Source organism: Lonchura striata, chromosome 23 (genome assembly GCF_046129695.1).
Source record: "Lonchura striata isolate bLonStr1 chromosome 23, bLonStr1.mat, whole genome shotgun sequence".
In the NCBI taxonomy this organism is placed as follows: domain Eukaryota; kingdom Metazoa; phylum Chordata; class Aves; order Passeriformes; family Estrildidae; genus Lonchura; species Lonchura striata.
The window spans coordinates 10,238,897-10,252,700 of NC_134625.1; the positions used below are offsets into that span (position 1 = coordinate 10,238,897).

The 13,804-nt window shown below is 63.5% G+C and overlaps 1 protein-coding gene across 1 annotated transcript; it reads left to right on the plus strand.

The window, feature by feature from the left end:
- The first annotated feature begins 547 nt into the window (after positions 1-547).
- Positions 548-13,795, plus strand: PCSK7 (proprotein convertase subtilisin/kexin type 7). Its single transcript, XM_021530115.3, has 16 exons — positions 548-594; positions 1,444-1,920; positions 2,330-2,464; positions 2,835-3,000; positions 3,817-3,907; positions 4,406-4,460; positions 5,523-5,661; positions 6,187-6,287; positions 8,214-8,381; positions 9,473-9,580; positions 10,427-10,529; positions 11,309-11,465; positions 11,752-11,846; positions 11,971-12,064; positions 12,310-12,427; positions 12,580-13,795. Exons 2-16 carry the CDS (start codon positions 1,456-1,458, stop codon positions 12,982-12,984), a joined length of 2,400 nt encoding a protein of 799 aa, XP_021385790.2. The 5' UTR covers positions 548-594; positions 1,444-1,455; the 3' UTR covers positions 12,985-13,795.
- Positions 13,796-13,804: the final 9 nt, after the last annotated feature.

Genomic DNA, 13,804 nt, shown 5'->3' on the forward strand with positions numbered 1-13,804 from the left:
CCCCATCCCCGCTCCATTCCCGGCTCCATTCTCGCCCCATCCCGGCCCCATCCCCGCTCCATCCCGGCCCCATCCCGGCTCCATCCCGGCCCCATTCCCGCTCCATTCCCGCCCCATCCCTGCTCCATCCCGGCTCCATCCCGGCCCCATCCCCGCTCCATCCCCGCTCCATCCCGGCTCCATCCCGGCCCCATCCCCGCTCCATTCCCGCTCCATCCCAGCCCCATCCCGGCCCCATCCCGGCTCCATCCCGGCCCCATCCCAGCCCCTCCCGGCCCCATCCTGGCTCCATCCCGGCCCCATCCCGGCGCCGCTGCCGCCCCGCCGGGCCCCCCGTTACCTGCCGGGCGGCGCGGCGGGGCCGGGCTCGCAGAGGCGCGGCGGGTCGGGGCCGTCGACCTGCGCCTGTTCCAGCGCCATGGGGGCGGCTGCGGGGCTGGGCCGGGCCGGCGGAGCGGCACCGGGGGCAGCGAGCGGCACCGGGCGGAGCGCACGACCCGCGCCCCGCCGCGCCGCCCCTTCCGCCCCGCGCCCCGGCGGATGTGACGCCGCTGTCAGCGGCACCGCGGTTCCGGCGGCGGCGGCTCATGCCCGGTGAGCGCTGCGGGCGGCACCGGCGGGATGCGCGCCGGGCCCCTGCCGCCGGCTCCCCGCGGGCCCGGGCGCGGTGGCGGAGGGCAGCGGGGCTGCTGTGCCCGCGGGTGACCCCGGCAGCGGCCCCGGTGCCCGGCGGAGCGGGGAGCGCCGCGGCTGCCCCGGGGCGCTGCGCGGTGCCGCTGCCGGGGGGATCGAGGGGCGCTTAAAGCGGTTTTGGGGTGGAGACCTGGAGCTCGGCGTGCAGCGGCTGATGAGCTGTGTCGCGGCAATGGACCGGGTGGAGGGAGGGAAAGGACCGGGGGTGTGGAGCTCCGGGCTCGGCCGAGGCAGCGGGACCTCGGGAGGTGTTTGCCCTGCCCTGCGCTGCCGTGGCTTGCGGGCTGCGGGTTGAACCGCGGCTCGGCGGTGCTTTCTGCCCGTGCCGGGGAAAAGCGGCTTCCTCCGGCCGCGGAGCAGGTGAGGAGCGAGTTCGGTGCGGCTCCCGCAGAGGAGGAACCGGCTCTGGGCTGCCCACGGAGCGCGGTGCTGTTTGTTCCGGGGAGCTACGCGTCGGGAGTTTCTTATCAGCTCCTTATCAGAGGCGAGAGGGGGAAGCGGCTCCTCCTGCCAGCCCAGCGCGGTGTTTCCTGGCCCGGGGCTGGCACCCAGCAGGCAGGGCAGGGTTGGGATCCATCCCTGCCCAGCCTGGGTGTGCCTGCGGTTCTGAGCCGCTGGGAAGGAGCCGCCTCGGCTGGCGTTTCCCGGGAAGGGGATCTGCCGGGTTGGTGGGGCTCTGCGGGACATTCGGGTGGCCCTGGCCAGCGTGTCCCTCATCCTCAGGAGGGGCTCTCACGGGTTTCATTGCAGCCCGCCTGTCTGATGCCGCACTGGAGGCGGGGAGCGCCGCTATGGAGCGCGGGGATGGAGGCCACGCTCTGCATCCACACGTGCCTTTGGCTGAGCGCTTCCTGGATCCCGCTGGCCTCGCCGGGACCGGCCTGCGGCGGCCAGCGCGCTCCGGACACTGAGGCCCGCCACGGGAAGCTGACCTGGGCGGTCAGCTTGGATGCACCTGAGGAGGAGCTGGAGCAGCAGGCAGAGGAGCTGGCCCGGACCGCGGGGCTGGTGAACATGGGCCGTGTTGGCGAGCTCAAGGGCCATTACCTCTTTGCCTACCAGCCCGACGGCCGCGCGGCGGCCGAGCACGAAGCCATAAGGAGGGCGGTGGACGCTTTGTTTGCACAGCACGACAGCGTGCGGTGGCACTCGGAACAGAAGCTCCTGAAGCGCTCCAAGCGCAGCCTGCACTTTAACGATCCCAAATACCCTCAGCAGTGGCATCTGGTGAGTGGTTACCCGGCTCCTGCTGTGCCCGCGGGCTCGGGCTGTTTGTGTGGCTGCAGGTGAGCTGCCACGCGAGGGGCAGAACAGCCTCTTTCTGTTCTTTGGTGAGGAGAGCTCACCAAGAGCTCGCCCTGCCTGCCACGTGCTCACTGTGCTAAGGGAAGGAAGCAGCTCCTGCAGCTGGTTGTGCACTGGTGGCACTGGGGTGGGCAGAGGGCTTTGGCTGGAGCACCCTGTGCCCTCCACGTCGCGGCTCGAGTAGCTGTTGCTCATTGTCAGCCTCAAAGGATCTCCCCTGATGGTCCTGTGACTCCTTCCCGTGCTGGCCCCAGCCCCACACGTCTATCCAGTGCACCCAGGAGGTCCCCTCAGCGCTGACCCTGTCCCCACTGTCCTTTCTGGTGCGTAGAACAACCACAAGAGCCCCGGGAAGGACATCAACGTCACGGGCGTGTGGGAGCGGAACGTGACGGGGCACGGGGTGACGGTGGTGGTGGTGGACGACGGCGTGGAGCACACCATCAAGGACATCCAGCCAAACTACGTGAGTGCCTGCGCAGGCTGGAGGCAGGGCAGTGTGACAGGAGCGTGTGAGAGCTCAGAGTCCAGCCTGTGCCAGCAGCAAACCTTTCCTGGGAGATGCTGCACCCGGGTTTTGGGTTTACCTGCCTTTGTGCAACCCATGGGAAGCAGCTGGCATCTCTCTGACCCGCAGCAGTGCCTGGAGCTGCCTTGGTTGGTCCCTTCCCCACAGCAGCAGATAGCAGTGTTGAGCTGCAGCCCTGTGAGGAAGCAGCCTCCAAGTTCCCGTGACATCCAGCCTGTGTTTCAGCCCATGTTGCGTTCTCTTAACTCCTGCTTTTCCCAAACTGAGGCGAGCAGAGCCCCAGTCCCGACTGTGGGTCTGTTCCCAGTGCCCAGAAGGCAGCTATGACTTGAACTCCAACGACCCTGACCCGATGCCTCACCCCGACGAGGAGAACGGGAACCACCACGGCACCCGCTGCGCCGGGGAGATCGCGGCTGTGCCAAACAACAGCTTCTGCACGGTGGGAGTCGCCTACGGCAGCCGCATCGCGGGTAGGTCAGGGCCAGGCTGCCAGGCTGCCTCCCCTCTGGATCCCACCCCTCTGTCTGGGGTGGGACACGGCCCCACGGGCTGCAGCGGCTCCGAGGCAGCGCTGCCGGGCTCCTTGGGCTGCTGCAGGGAGGGCCTGGCGCCTGCCTGAGCTCCCCTGCAGGGGAGCTGGCTCCTGGCAGCTTCTCCAGAGTGTTCCTGGTCTCCATGGCTGCCAAACGTTTGGCAGAGTGTGCCGTGCTGGCTGAGCCAGGCAGCTGTGCCACAACATGCCCGGGCTGTGCCTGGAGGCACTGGGGCAGCAAATCTTGGCCAGCCTCTGCCCCGGCCCTGGTCTCAGCTTTGCCTTGTGGGATGGACAAGGGTGAAGAGCCAGTGCTGTGTCTCTCCCCTGTGAGGCCAGGGAATGTGTGCAGTGTCCCAGCTGCCTCCAGAGCTCCTGAGCTGCCCTGCAGAGGGAGGGAGGTCTCTGTGCCCTGCAGGATGTGTCCCTGGCAGGGCAGGGGACAGCCTTGCTGGGACACGATTCTGTCCATACCTGCTCACACCACAGTCCCTGGGGTGCCAGGGGTGGTCAGGGCACAGCAGGCAGAGGCTCCCAGCTGGCAGAAGCGGGGATGAGCTCATTGTGTACCCACAGCACAGGGAACAGGAGGGTTTGCCCCAGTCCAGCAGGACCTGGCACTGCCTCAGCCCTCCAAATCTGGGCTGGCCTTGCAGGGTGAGCACAGCGGGGCAGCCTCGAGCCAGGAGTTTGTTTGCAGTTTGTGCAGCTCATGTGACCCGTGTTCCTCAGCTCCTTATCCTCTGTCCTGCAGGCATCCGAGTGCTGGACGGGCCCCTCACGGACAGCATGGAGGCCATTGCCTTCAACAAGCACTATCAGATCAATGACATCTACAGCTGCAGGTGAGCCCCCAGGGCACCCTGAGCTGGCTGGCCTGCTCTGCCTGGGATGGGTCACAGCTCGTGGCTGAGTGCTCAAACCAGCTCCCATCCTCCTGTGGCTGCAGTTAGCCTTGGGGCACCAAAATCCTGTTCCTGGAGACTGTCCCGGGCTCTGCACAGCACCTACAGCTGTGAGGTGTCCCTCTGTGTGTGCTGCAGCACATCCCCTGGGCTGCTTGTGCTCCCCACTGTGGTCAGGCAGCCCCGTGTGACGGGGACTGGAATGTCTGAGAAGCCGCTTGTTAAATAAAAATCAAACATTTTGTGCTCTGGAATCTGACCCAGGGGCACAGTGCAGACACGACAGCGATGTCCCAGCGGCGAGGGGCCGTCCTGGGGGGTGGGAACGTGCAGTGCTCTGCAGTCCCAGTGGTGGCACTGGGAGCAGCTGCTGGCAGCTGGCTGTGGTGGCAGGGAGAGCCGCCTGGGGCTGTCACCTCACGCTGCCTCTCTTTGCAGCTGGGGTCCCGATGACGATGGGAAGACTGTGGATGGCCCCCACCAACTGGGAAAGGTAAACCCCAGCCCCAGCAGCGCTGGGGGAGCCTCCAGGGCTGGCCTGTGGCCTCGTGCCTGCCCGTTCAGGCAGAGCGTCACTTTGCTGTGACTCCCTGCACGTCTGTGCCCGTCCCTCGCTGCCGGCTCCTGTCACTGCGGCTGGGAGAGGCGACGCGGCGGCGGCAGGGCAGAGCTCGGGCAGGGCAGCACCAGCTGTGCCAGGAGAGGCTGCTTCCAGCAGGGAGAGGCTCTTTCACAACCTGTGGTGTAGCACTGACAGCTCTGCAGCCCGCAGGACGCTCTCTGCTCAGGAGGCCGAGCTTTCCCTGTGCTCATCTCGAGGCTTTTGGTGCCTTTGGATACTGGGAGTAAATAACAGGGGGTGGGATTGCAGGGGGAGGGAGAGGCAGGGCTGAGGCTGCTCCTTGCTAGGCCATTAAGGTTTTCTCAGAGCTCCTGTGCTGCAGGTCTGCTGCAGAGCACACCCAGCCCACCTGGGCTGCAGCGAGGGGTCACTGAGGGGCCCCAAAACCAGCAGTGGGGTGTGGTTCTGCTCCAGTGCTCTTCTGCTGTGCTTTTCCAACCACAGCTCAGCAGTTCCTGCGCCCTTCAGAGTGGCGCTGACAACCAAGCCGTTCGTTCACCATAACAAATGGTTTCCAGTTCTGCCAGTTAATTTATTCCCTTCCTGCCTGCAGAGACAGCTGGAACAAGCTCCAGGACACAAAGCACAGGCAGAGCTCGCTGTGCCACAGCAGAACGGGCAGAATGTACCTTCCTCTGCTGGGGGAGGGAGAGCAGGCTGGTCACTCCAGCGGGGTTGTGTTTGTGCTCATCCATCAGACGTGTCCTCTCCCTGGCTGGGAGCAGTGACTGAGAGAGGTGCCTGGGCTGAAATGTGCTCCCAGCCGGTGCCCATGCTGTGGTGTGTCTCAGCAAAGGCAAAGCCCCCGTGTCTGTGGGGCTGGGCACTCAGAGAGGCCAATGGCTCTGTGGGGAGCCCTGGTCACGCGTGGCTGCTGACAGAAAGCGCTGGGGTCAGTGTGGAAGGAGCCCCCTGCCCTGTCCCTCTCCACAGGCTGCCCTGCAGCACGGCGTGATCGCGGGTCGCCGGGGCTTCGGGAGCATCTTCGTGGTGGCCAGTGGCAACGGGGGCCAGCACAGTGACAACTGCAACTACGATGGATATGCCAACTCCATCTACACTGTCACGATAGGTGAGCCTTCTGTCTCCTCCCTTCCCGGCCTGGAGCACTGAGGTGATCCCAAAAGCACAGAACCATCCCGGCTGGGAGCTGGCTGGGTGGTGGGAATCTGTGGGAACGTGTCTGGGAACAAGCATGGCAGCGTCTCGGGTGTGCTGGGCTTCAGTCCCCAAGCCTGCAGAGCAAGGGGAGGCCAGAGAAATTCCTTCCCCGGGCTGTGACAGGCACTGCCACACCTGGAATGCAGCATACCCATCATTTGTGTTAGAGGGGAAATCTGTAATCCAGAGCAGGAGCTGCGTGAGGGGCAGAGGATCTGTGTGATACTGAGCACAGTGAGGGATTGTTTATCGTGGCTGCCCTTCCTGTAGATCTTCCAGGTGGGCAAAATACAGCCTTGGTCCTGATTTCCCTGCCCAGCTGCCAGGCCCTGGAAGAGCACATCTGGCAGGAGAGGCTCGTAGGGGATCAGGAGCCTGAGGCTGCAGCAGTGGCAGCAGGGCAGGTTTCACAGGCGCTGCCCGTCCCGTTCCCCAGGAGCCGTGGATGAGACGGGCTCCATGCCCTTCTATGCTGAGGAGTGTGCCTCCATGCTGGCTGTGACCTTCAGCGGCGGGGACAAGATGATGAGGAGCATCGTGAGTAGCTGTGTCCCCTGCCTGTGCCCTCCTGGCCACCCTGGGGACAGCCAGGACATCGCTCCGTCCCCTCCCATTCCCACACAGCCCCTCTGTGAGCCATGCAGGTTCCTTTTATCCCCACAGGGACACAGGGAGGGTCCTGCTCTCAGCCCCCCTCGCTCCTGCCCAGCCAGCCTGCCTCACTCTGCTCCCAAGGCACGCTGGAGCATGGAGGGCAGGGAGAGCATCAGGCTCTTTAAACCACTTGGCCCCAGCTTCTCCTCTCTTCTGGCACGTAGGCTTCTCCCAGTCGAATTTTTAAGAATATTTTTATCAGCTTTTCCCTTCTTTTGCCAAAAAATGACTTCTTGTCAACAACACGTCCTTTCTGCCCGAGCCAAGCAGCCAGGGCTGTTTTCCCCCTTGCAGGCCCGACCCAGCCTGTCCCTGCCTTGGTGCCAGGCCGCCCCCACCCCACTGGTGTGACCCCTTCCTGTCCTGTGGGGCCAGCAGGGACTGCAGAGCCTGCCCACCCCAAGGCAGCTTGGGGAAAACACTGCTGGCTCCTGATACCTCGGGCTGGGTTGTCCATGTTTGGAGGGTCTCCCACCAGGACAGGACTTCCCAAAAGCACTTTTCCTGTGGCTCTGTGCCCGCCACAGAGCAGCTGAATCCAGGCTTGTCAAACAGGCTTCCCCACGTGCTGGGAAAACCTGGGCAACAGGGAGAGCCTGGGATCCTCGGGCACCTGGCTGGGACTCAGCGAGCTCCTCCTGCAGCCCAGAGCCAGGGCAGGGATCTGTGCCCAGCCAGGGCACGGCACAATCTGCCACAGGAACAGTAAAACCCAGAGCGGGGCTGGTTCTTGCTTTCAGAAATCACTGCAGTTGTCCCAGGCTGCTTTGGAAAGTGCTGACCCTGGGAAAAAAGGGAACCACGAGGGCTTTGCTGCATTCCATCAGCAGCTCCAGGCTCAGGGGTTGGTCTGGCCTCCCCCAGCATGGTGTGAGTGCTTTGAAGGTCACAAATGCACGTTCATTTTAAACACTGGCTTTATGGGACACTGACAGGGGAGCTGGCACTCCATGGGTGAGATCCACACGTAGCCTGGGAGCAGCCTGTGGCTCCTTCAGCCAGCCCATGCCTTGCTAAGCCCCACACAGCCCTTTTTGAGGAGCACAGTCTGCTCCTGGGCACCCTGGAGCTCCCTGCAGTGGTGCCAGAGTTAACTCAGGGTTAACTTCCCTGCAGCCATCTGCTCCAGATTTTTTTTTTTTTTCCCTTTTACCAGACCATAAACTTCGTGTGGTTTCCTTAATGGGAAGAATTTAATACAGCTTCTGGCACTGGATGTGCTTCCTACTGAAAGTTTGTGCTCTGGGGGTACTCTGTGTGGGACACTCAGTGTCCCAGCGTGAGCTGGAGCCACTCACAGCTGGAAAAATGGGGTGGAGTCAAGCAAAAACAAGAAACCCTTCAGATTTTGGGCTTTCTCCCCTCAGGGAGCAGAGGGAGATGGATGCACTTGCTTTGCAGCAAGGTGGCAAAATTTGAGAGCTTCCTGATGCCTCTTCAGAGGCTGTGTGTGCTCGGCACTGTCCCATGGGCCCCCCTGCAGTCTGGGTGTGACACTGATCAGCAGTGACAGTGAGGAGGAACCCAAACTGTGCCTGCCAGGAGTTTCCCTCAAAGTTGCTTCGTTGGGGCTGCTTTCTCTCTCTCTCCCTCCAAAGGGAACTGTCTCCACCATCATTTCCCACGGGGGATCCCTGCAGTGGGGCTGTCCCAGGCCCCTTCCTGGCTGCTGTGAGCGGGGACAGTTGTGTCACAGCCGAGCTTGGGCTGCAGGGCATGGCTGGGGCTGGGAGCACACATCCCTGTGTCTGGCCACCCCACCCCGGCAGAGTGGCCTGGCCGAGGCCTGACAGGTCCCGTTCCTCGCAGGTGACCACGGACTGGGACCTGCAGAAGGGCACGGGCTGCACGGAGGGGCACACGGGGACGTCGGCGGCGGCGCCGCTGGCCGCGGGGATGATCGCGCTGATGCTGCAGGTGCGGCCCTGCCTCACCTGGCGGGACGTGCAGCACGTCATCGTCTTCACTGCCACCAAGGTGAGGGCCTGGCCCTCCTCCTCCTCTTCCTCCTCCTCCCCGCAGGATGGCCGGGGCCCTGCTGTGCACATCCTTGTTTTGGCTGCTGCTCCTCCATAAATCTGCCTCGCCTGGCTCCCGGCACGGGGATGTGCTCTCCCTCACCCCGTGTTCCTTCCAGGAATGTGCCTGAGGCATTCTCCCCTGTCAGGATAACAAATGGATTATTTGCCTCAGGAATGCCTCCATCTGCCAGTGTAGGGGTCTTCCAGGAGCTCAGCAGGTTCAGGGGCTCAGCAGGTTCCAGGGGTTCAGCAGGTTCAGGAGCTCAGCAGGTTCAGGAGCTCAGCAGGTTCCAGGGGTTCAGCAGGTTCCAGAACTCAGCAGGTTCCAGGGGTTCAGCAGGTTCAGGAGCTCAGCAGGTTCCAGAACTCAGCAGGTTCAGGGGCTGGCCCAGCCCAAGGGCTGACACCTCTGCAGTGTCACCTCATGGTCCAGGCAGTGGGAAGCAGGAGCTCTGTCCTGGCCTTTCCTGGGCTCTCCAGAGAGCTGGAAACAGGCACAGCAGAGAGCTGGGCAGCAAACACAGCCCTGCCTTTCACCCAGAGCAGGGGTGAGAACTCACTGGAGGGATGGGGCTTCTTCCTCACCTCTCTGGGGAGCAGGAGTCTGTGTCCAGCTGAGGCTGTGCTCTCTTTGGCATGGGACAGTGTTTTCCATAACTTCCAAGCCAATGTTGCCAGAGCAGTACAACCCAAGAAGTGATGGGGCCCAGATCTGTCCTGCCCCAGCTCTTGGTGATTTAAAGGACTCCGTTCCTTCTCTCCAAGGCTTCTGCCATGGCACAGGCAGTGGTTTGGGCACCAGCTGGGATGTTTCAGAGCAGAGGCATTTGTGCCCTTTCGTGCTGCTCCATTTCCTTTCTGAGGAGCTGGGAAGCCGCTTGTCCTGGGATTTGTTTCAAACAAAGATCAACCTGTTCCTTTCTAATAAGGCCATGTGGGTTTGCTTCCCCAGCCCTGTGGGATGTCTGGGCCTCCTTCCCTTCAGGCCTGGGGGTTCGGGCTGCCGGTGTCCCCCAGGTGAGCAGAGCACCCTGTGTGTCTTTGCAGTATGAGGACCGTCACGCCAAGTGGGACACGAACCAGGCTGGCTTCAGCCACAGCCACCAGCATGGCTTCGGCCTGCTCAACGCCTGGAGGCTGGTGAACGCTGCCAAGGTAACTCCCTGCCCTCCCACACCTGCCCGTGGGCAGGCAGAGCAGCCCAGCCCCGTGGCAGGGACAGCTCCTGGTGATGCCGTGGGGTGACACCGCTGCCGTTCGGCGCTTTGGCCGCCGTCCTGCTGGCCCTGGCTCTGAGGCTGCTTTGGGTGTGAGGTCACGAGGCTCCCGGGAGCCATCCCGAGCTGCTGCTCCCCAGCACTATATATAGCCATGGCGAGGGCCCTGAGCCACAGCAATGGGAGCTTCGTCAGCAGCCCCTTCCTCCCTGCCCGGTGCTGCAGGGAGGGTGTCCTGCCCCCAGACCAGGCTGTTCTCTCTGCCAGCTCCGGGGAGTGGTGTGCTCACAGCAGGCAGAGGCATCCCCATCCCCATCTGCCACACGGAGCCCAGGGCCCGGCCCTTTGGCACTTGGTCCCAGCTGTGTGCGGAGCTCTGTGCGGCTGTGCCGGGTCACTGCTGCTGCCAGTCGTGCCCTCAGGGTCACAGGGACCTCCAGGCTGCTCCCTCTTCCTGCAGGCACTTGGGTTCTGCTGTTCCCTGTCCCCTGTACCAGGGCTTGGAGCGGACTCAAAGCCACTGTGACAAACCCAGAGCTGGGGAGTCCCAAACCTTGATCAGCCCTTCTGGCTCCCAGGCAGTGACTTTCCTTCTTTTCCTGGGCATGTGGGCACAGCTCCCATCCCTGGGGTGTCACAGCAGCCTGCGTGTCCCAGAGCATCATCAGAAGAGGTCTCTTGGCCTGGGCCCATGTCCAGCACAGGAGCAGCCTGTGGGAGAGGGAGGGATGGCTGTGCAGGGAGGGTGCAATCCGTGCTGAGCTCTCTCTCCTTCCCCTGGCAGATCTGGGAGTCCGTGCCGTACCTGGCCTCCTACGTGAGCCCTGTGCTGAAGGAGAGCAGGAGCATCCCGTGGCTCCCGCAGGAGCTGCAGGTGGCCTGGAACGGTAAGAGCCATGGAGAGAGAGCCAGTCCTGCCCGCCGGCGTGCCAGGCCAGCAAGGGGTTAAGTGCTGGGCTGCCTGGGCTTTGTGCGCTGCCCATCCCCAGGGGATCCCCTCCCCACAGCCCATCCCCTGCACTGATGGTTGGGGAGCCAGACAGGCTCGGGAGCGGGGCTGGGCTGGGCAGCGGCCAGAGCCGCTCGCCTGGCTTTGACCATTTTAGGCAATGCTGCAGCTCCCGACTTGGCCGGGCCCTGCGAGCTGCTCGGGGCTACCACCAGATGCTCCAGGCTGCCAGCAGCTGCTCGGGGCTACCAGCGGCTGCTCGGGGCTACCAGTGGCTGCTCGGGGCTACCAGTGGCTGCTTGGGGCTACCAGTGGCTGCTCGGGGCTACCAGCAGCTGCTCTGGGCTACCAGCAGCTGCTCCATCCTGCCAGCAGCAGGGAGAGTTCGGCCCAGCCCTGCCCGGCCCCAGCACGCTTGCACAAGGGGACACTGCTGTCCTGGCATGTGCCCACGTCCCCCAAGAGGAGCTGGGAGCACCCACCCACCCAGCTCATCCCGCTGCAGAGGCGCTGGGAGCGTTCCTGGAGCTGGGAGCAGCTGGAGATGGGCTGGGCCAGCCTGGACAGCTGTCCCAGAGCCACACAGGGCAGCTGGGAAGAGGCAGAGACAACGTGTGTGTCCTGCAAAGTGGCACCACAGCCCAGTGGGGCTGGCTGGGAGTGGGGACTCCATCCCAAAGCCACCAGCCTTGGCCAAGCCCCCGTTCCCTTTCCCAGTCACCCCTGCCGACCTGCAGCTGTCTGGCATGAGGACCCTGGAGCACGTGGCCGTCACGGTCACCATCACCCACCCTCGCCGTGGCAACCTGGAGATCCGGCTCTTCTGCCCCAGCGGGATGATGTCCCTGATCGGCACCGCCCGCAGCATGGACTCGTGAGCACCCAGGGGATGGGGCAGGGCACGGGGCCGTGTCACCCACGGGCTCTGGGACCCCTCACGGGCTGTCTCCCTGTTGATCTATTGGTTCTGAAGTGAAAATAACCCACAGCATTGGTGCAAAGTGCTTGATGCACAGTGATAGAACTTAACTATAAACAATGTGAAAAACGAGAGATAAAGAATTATTTACATTCTTTCCCAGGCCTCTGCCTGGCTAGAAACTCTCAGTTTCTCTCTTTGACTGAATCTGAGACCCACATGTCCCCTCTCCCCTCGGCAGGGACCCCAATGGCTTTTCTGACTGGACCTTCTCCACAGTGCGCTGCTGGGGCGAGCAGGCACAGGGCACCTACAGGCTGCTCATCAGGGACATGGGTGAGTCCTGCCTGCAGGGCCCTCAGCAGTGCTGGCAGCTCCGTGCCGTGCCCCAGGGGGCTGCCAGCTCAGATCCTGCTTGGCTCAGGGGCTTCCCCAGCACCCCAACCTGGTTCCTCCCCAGGGGACGACAGCCTGAGGCCCGGCACCCTGAAGCAGTGGCAGCTGACCCTGTACGGCTCCTCCTGGTCCCCAGCAGAGATGAAGGAGCGGCAGAGGTAGGGCACCACGTCCCCAGCACGGACAGGAGAGGGAGGCTCAGGGCTTCATCCCTGCGGTGAGCAGGGTTGCTGCCAGCCGGGCGTGTGGCAGGTGAGCCTGGGGCTGCCAGACACCTCACAGGGCAGCCGTGGGCTGCAGAGCACAGCTCTGTGTGCCGAAGGAGACACTGCAGACCCTTTGTGAGCACTTTGGAGCCTCCCTGGAGCCCCATGGGAGCCTGATGGGGTGTCTCTGTCCCCAGGCTGCTGGAGGAAGCCATGAGTGGGCAGTACCTGAGCGGGGACTTCTCCCTGCCCTGTCCCCCAGGGCTGGACATCCCCGAGGAGCAGCGTTACACCATCACAGCTAACACCCTCAAGGTGAGCCTGCCTGCAGGCTGGGAGCCCTGCATCCCCCAGGAGGAGCTTGGAGAGCAGGACCCCGCTCAGCACTTTGTGCCCTCTCTGCTGGGCAGCGGGCAGGGCCCTGAGGGTGTTGAGAGCTTTGTTTCTCAAGGGGTTTTCCTCTGCAGACCCTCCTGCTCTTGGGATGCTTTGCCGTGTTCTGGACTTTCTACTACATGCTGGAGGTTTGCCTGACGAGGAACGAGGTGGGGCTGGACCTGGGCTGCTCCAGCTCCACCAGCTGCAGGTGGCACCAGCAGGGTGGGAAGCACCGAGCCCTGGAGCACGACCTGGAGATGGAGTCGGTGCCTCTGTACCAGGAGAAGGACGTGGAAGAGGCCGAGATGGAGTGTGAGCACCTGGAGCCTGCCCAGGACGGGGAGGAGGGGTCCTGGACCCCCACCCACCCCAAACTTTCCAGCAATGGCCGAGCTGTGAGCTTCCACGAGGCAGCCCCCACTGGAATGGGATTCCTGGGCCCGGAGGCATCGACTGAACTGCTCGGGGAGGACAGGGAGCACCAGCCCTGCTGACTGGGGTGGGCTGGGGCCCTGCCTCGGTACGACCCCTGGCTCAGGCAGCGCAGCTCGCTGCTGAGCCCCCACGGACCATTGCCACTGTGTCCTGCGGGAGGTGCTGCTGGAAGCGGCTTGGAAACAAGGAGAGAGGGCTGGTACTGGGGAGGGAGCTTCCCTTCCCTCCTCCTGGAAAACAAAGCAAGCCTTAAACCCTTTCCTGCTGGAGCCTGCCCTGCTGGATGCTCAGGGCACCATTGTGAGTGGAGTGCCATTCCCACCGAGCCCCTTCCTGCCGCTGCAGCAGGGCCCAGACGTGTCCCTTTGTCCCCGATTCCTGCAGAGCGAGCCTGGAAAACGCAGCGAGGCCCCAGCAGTCACCTCTGCAGGCAGGGACCCCGCAGCACTGGCATTTTCCCGGGCTGGCAGCTGGCCCCTACCCACCAGTCATCCCAGTTTAGAAGCAGGGAGTTATTTCACTCATCTCCAACCAGCGCTTCTCCCTGCCCCCGTGCTCCCATCCTGCAGATTCCTCCTCTCCTGTGGGCACAGAGCAGCTGTGGGGTGGGGGAGGCAGGAGCCAGCCTGCCTGGGGGCAGGATGGGGCTGTCCCTGGGCACAGGAGCACCTCTGGTAGCAGGCAGGCCTGGTTTGGCTGGGGAGGGGAGGCAGAGCTGCTCTGGCAGTGGCTCCTCTGAGCTGGGCTGGCTTGTTCACATGTCTTTGGGTTCGGTGGTTTATTTTTTTAAAGCTGGGGTTTGTTTTTTAATCAGCAAAGCCCTTTTGTGTAGCTTTCCAAATAAAGCCTGAAAAACCCTCCTCTCCCCCATCCGTCACT

Coding starts and splice junctions, on each gene's coding strand:
- PCSK7 (XM_021530115.3), top strand. CDS start 1,456: ATGCCGCACTGGAGGCGGGGAGCGCCGCTATGGAGCGCGGGGATGGAG. Junction 5,662..6,186: donor CATCTACACTGTCACGATAG/GTGAGCCTTCTG, acceptor CCCGTTCCCCAG/GAGCCGTGGATGAGACGGGC. Junction 9,581..10,426: donor GGCTGGTGAACGCTGCCAAG/GTAACTCCCTGC, acceptor TTCCCCTGGCAG/ATCTGGGAGTCCGTGCCGTA.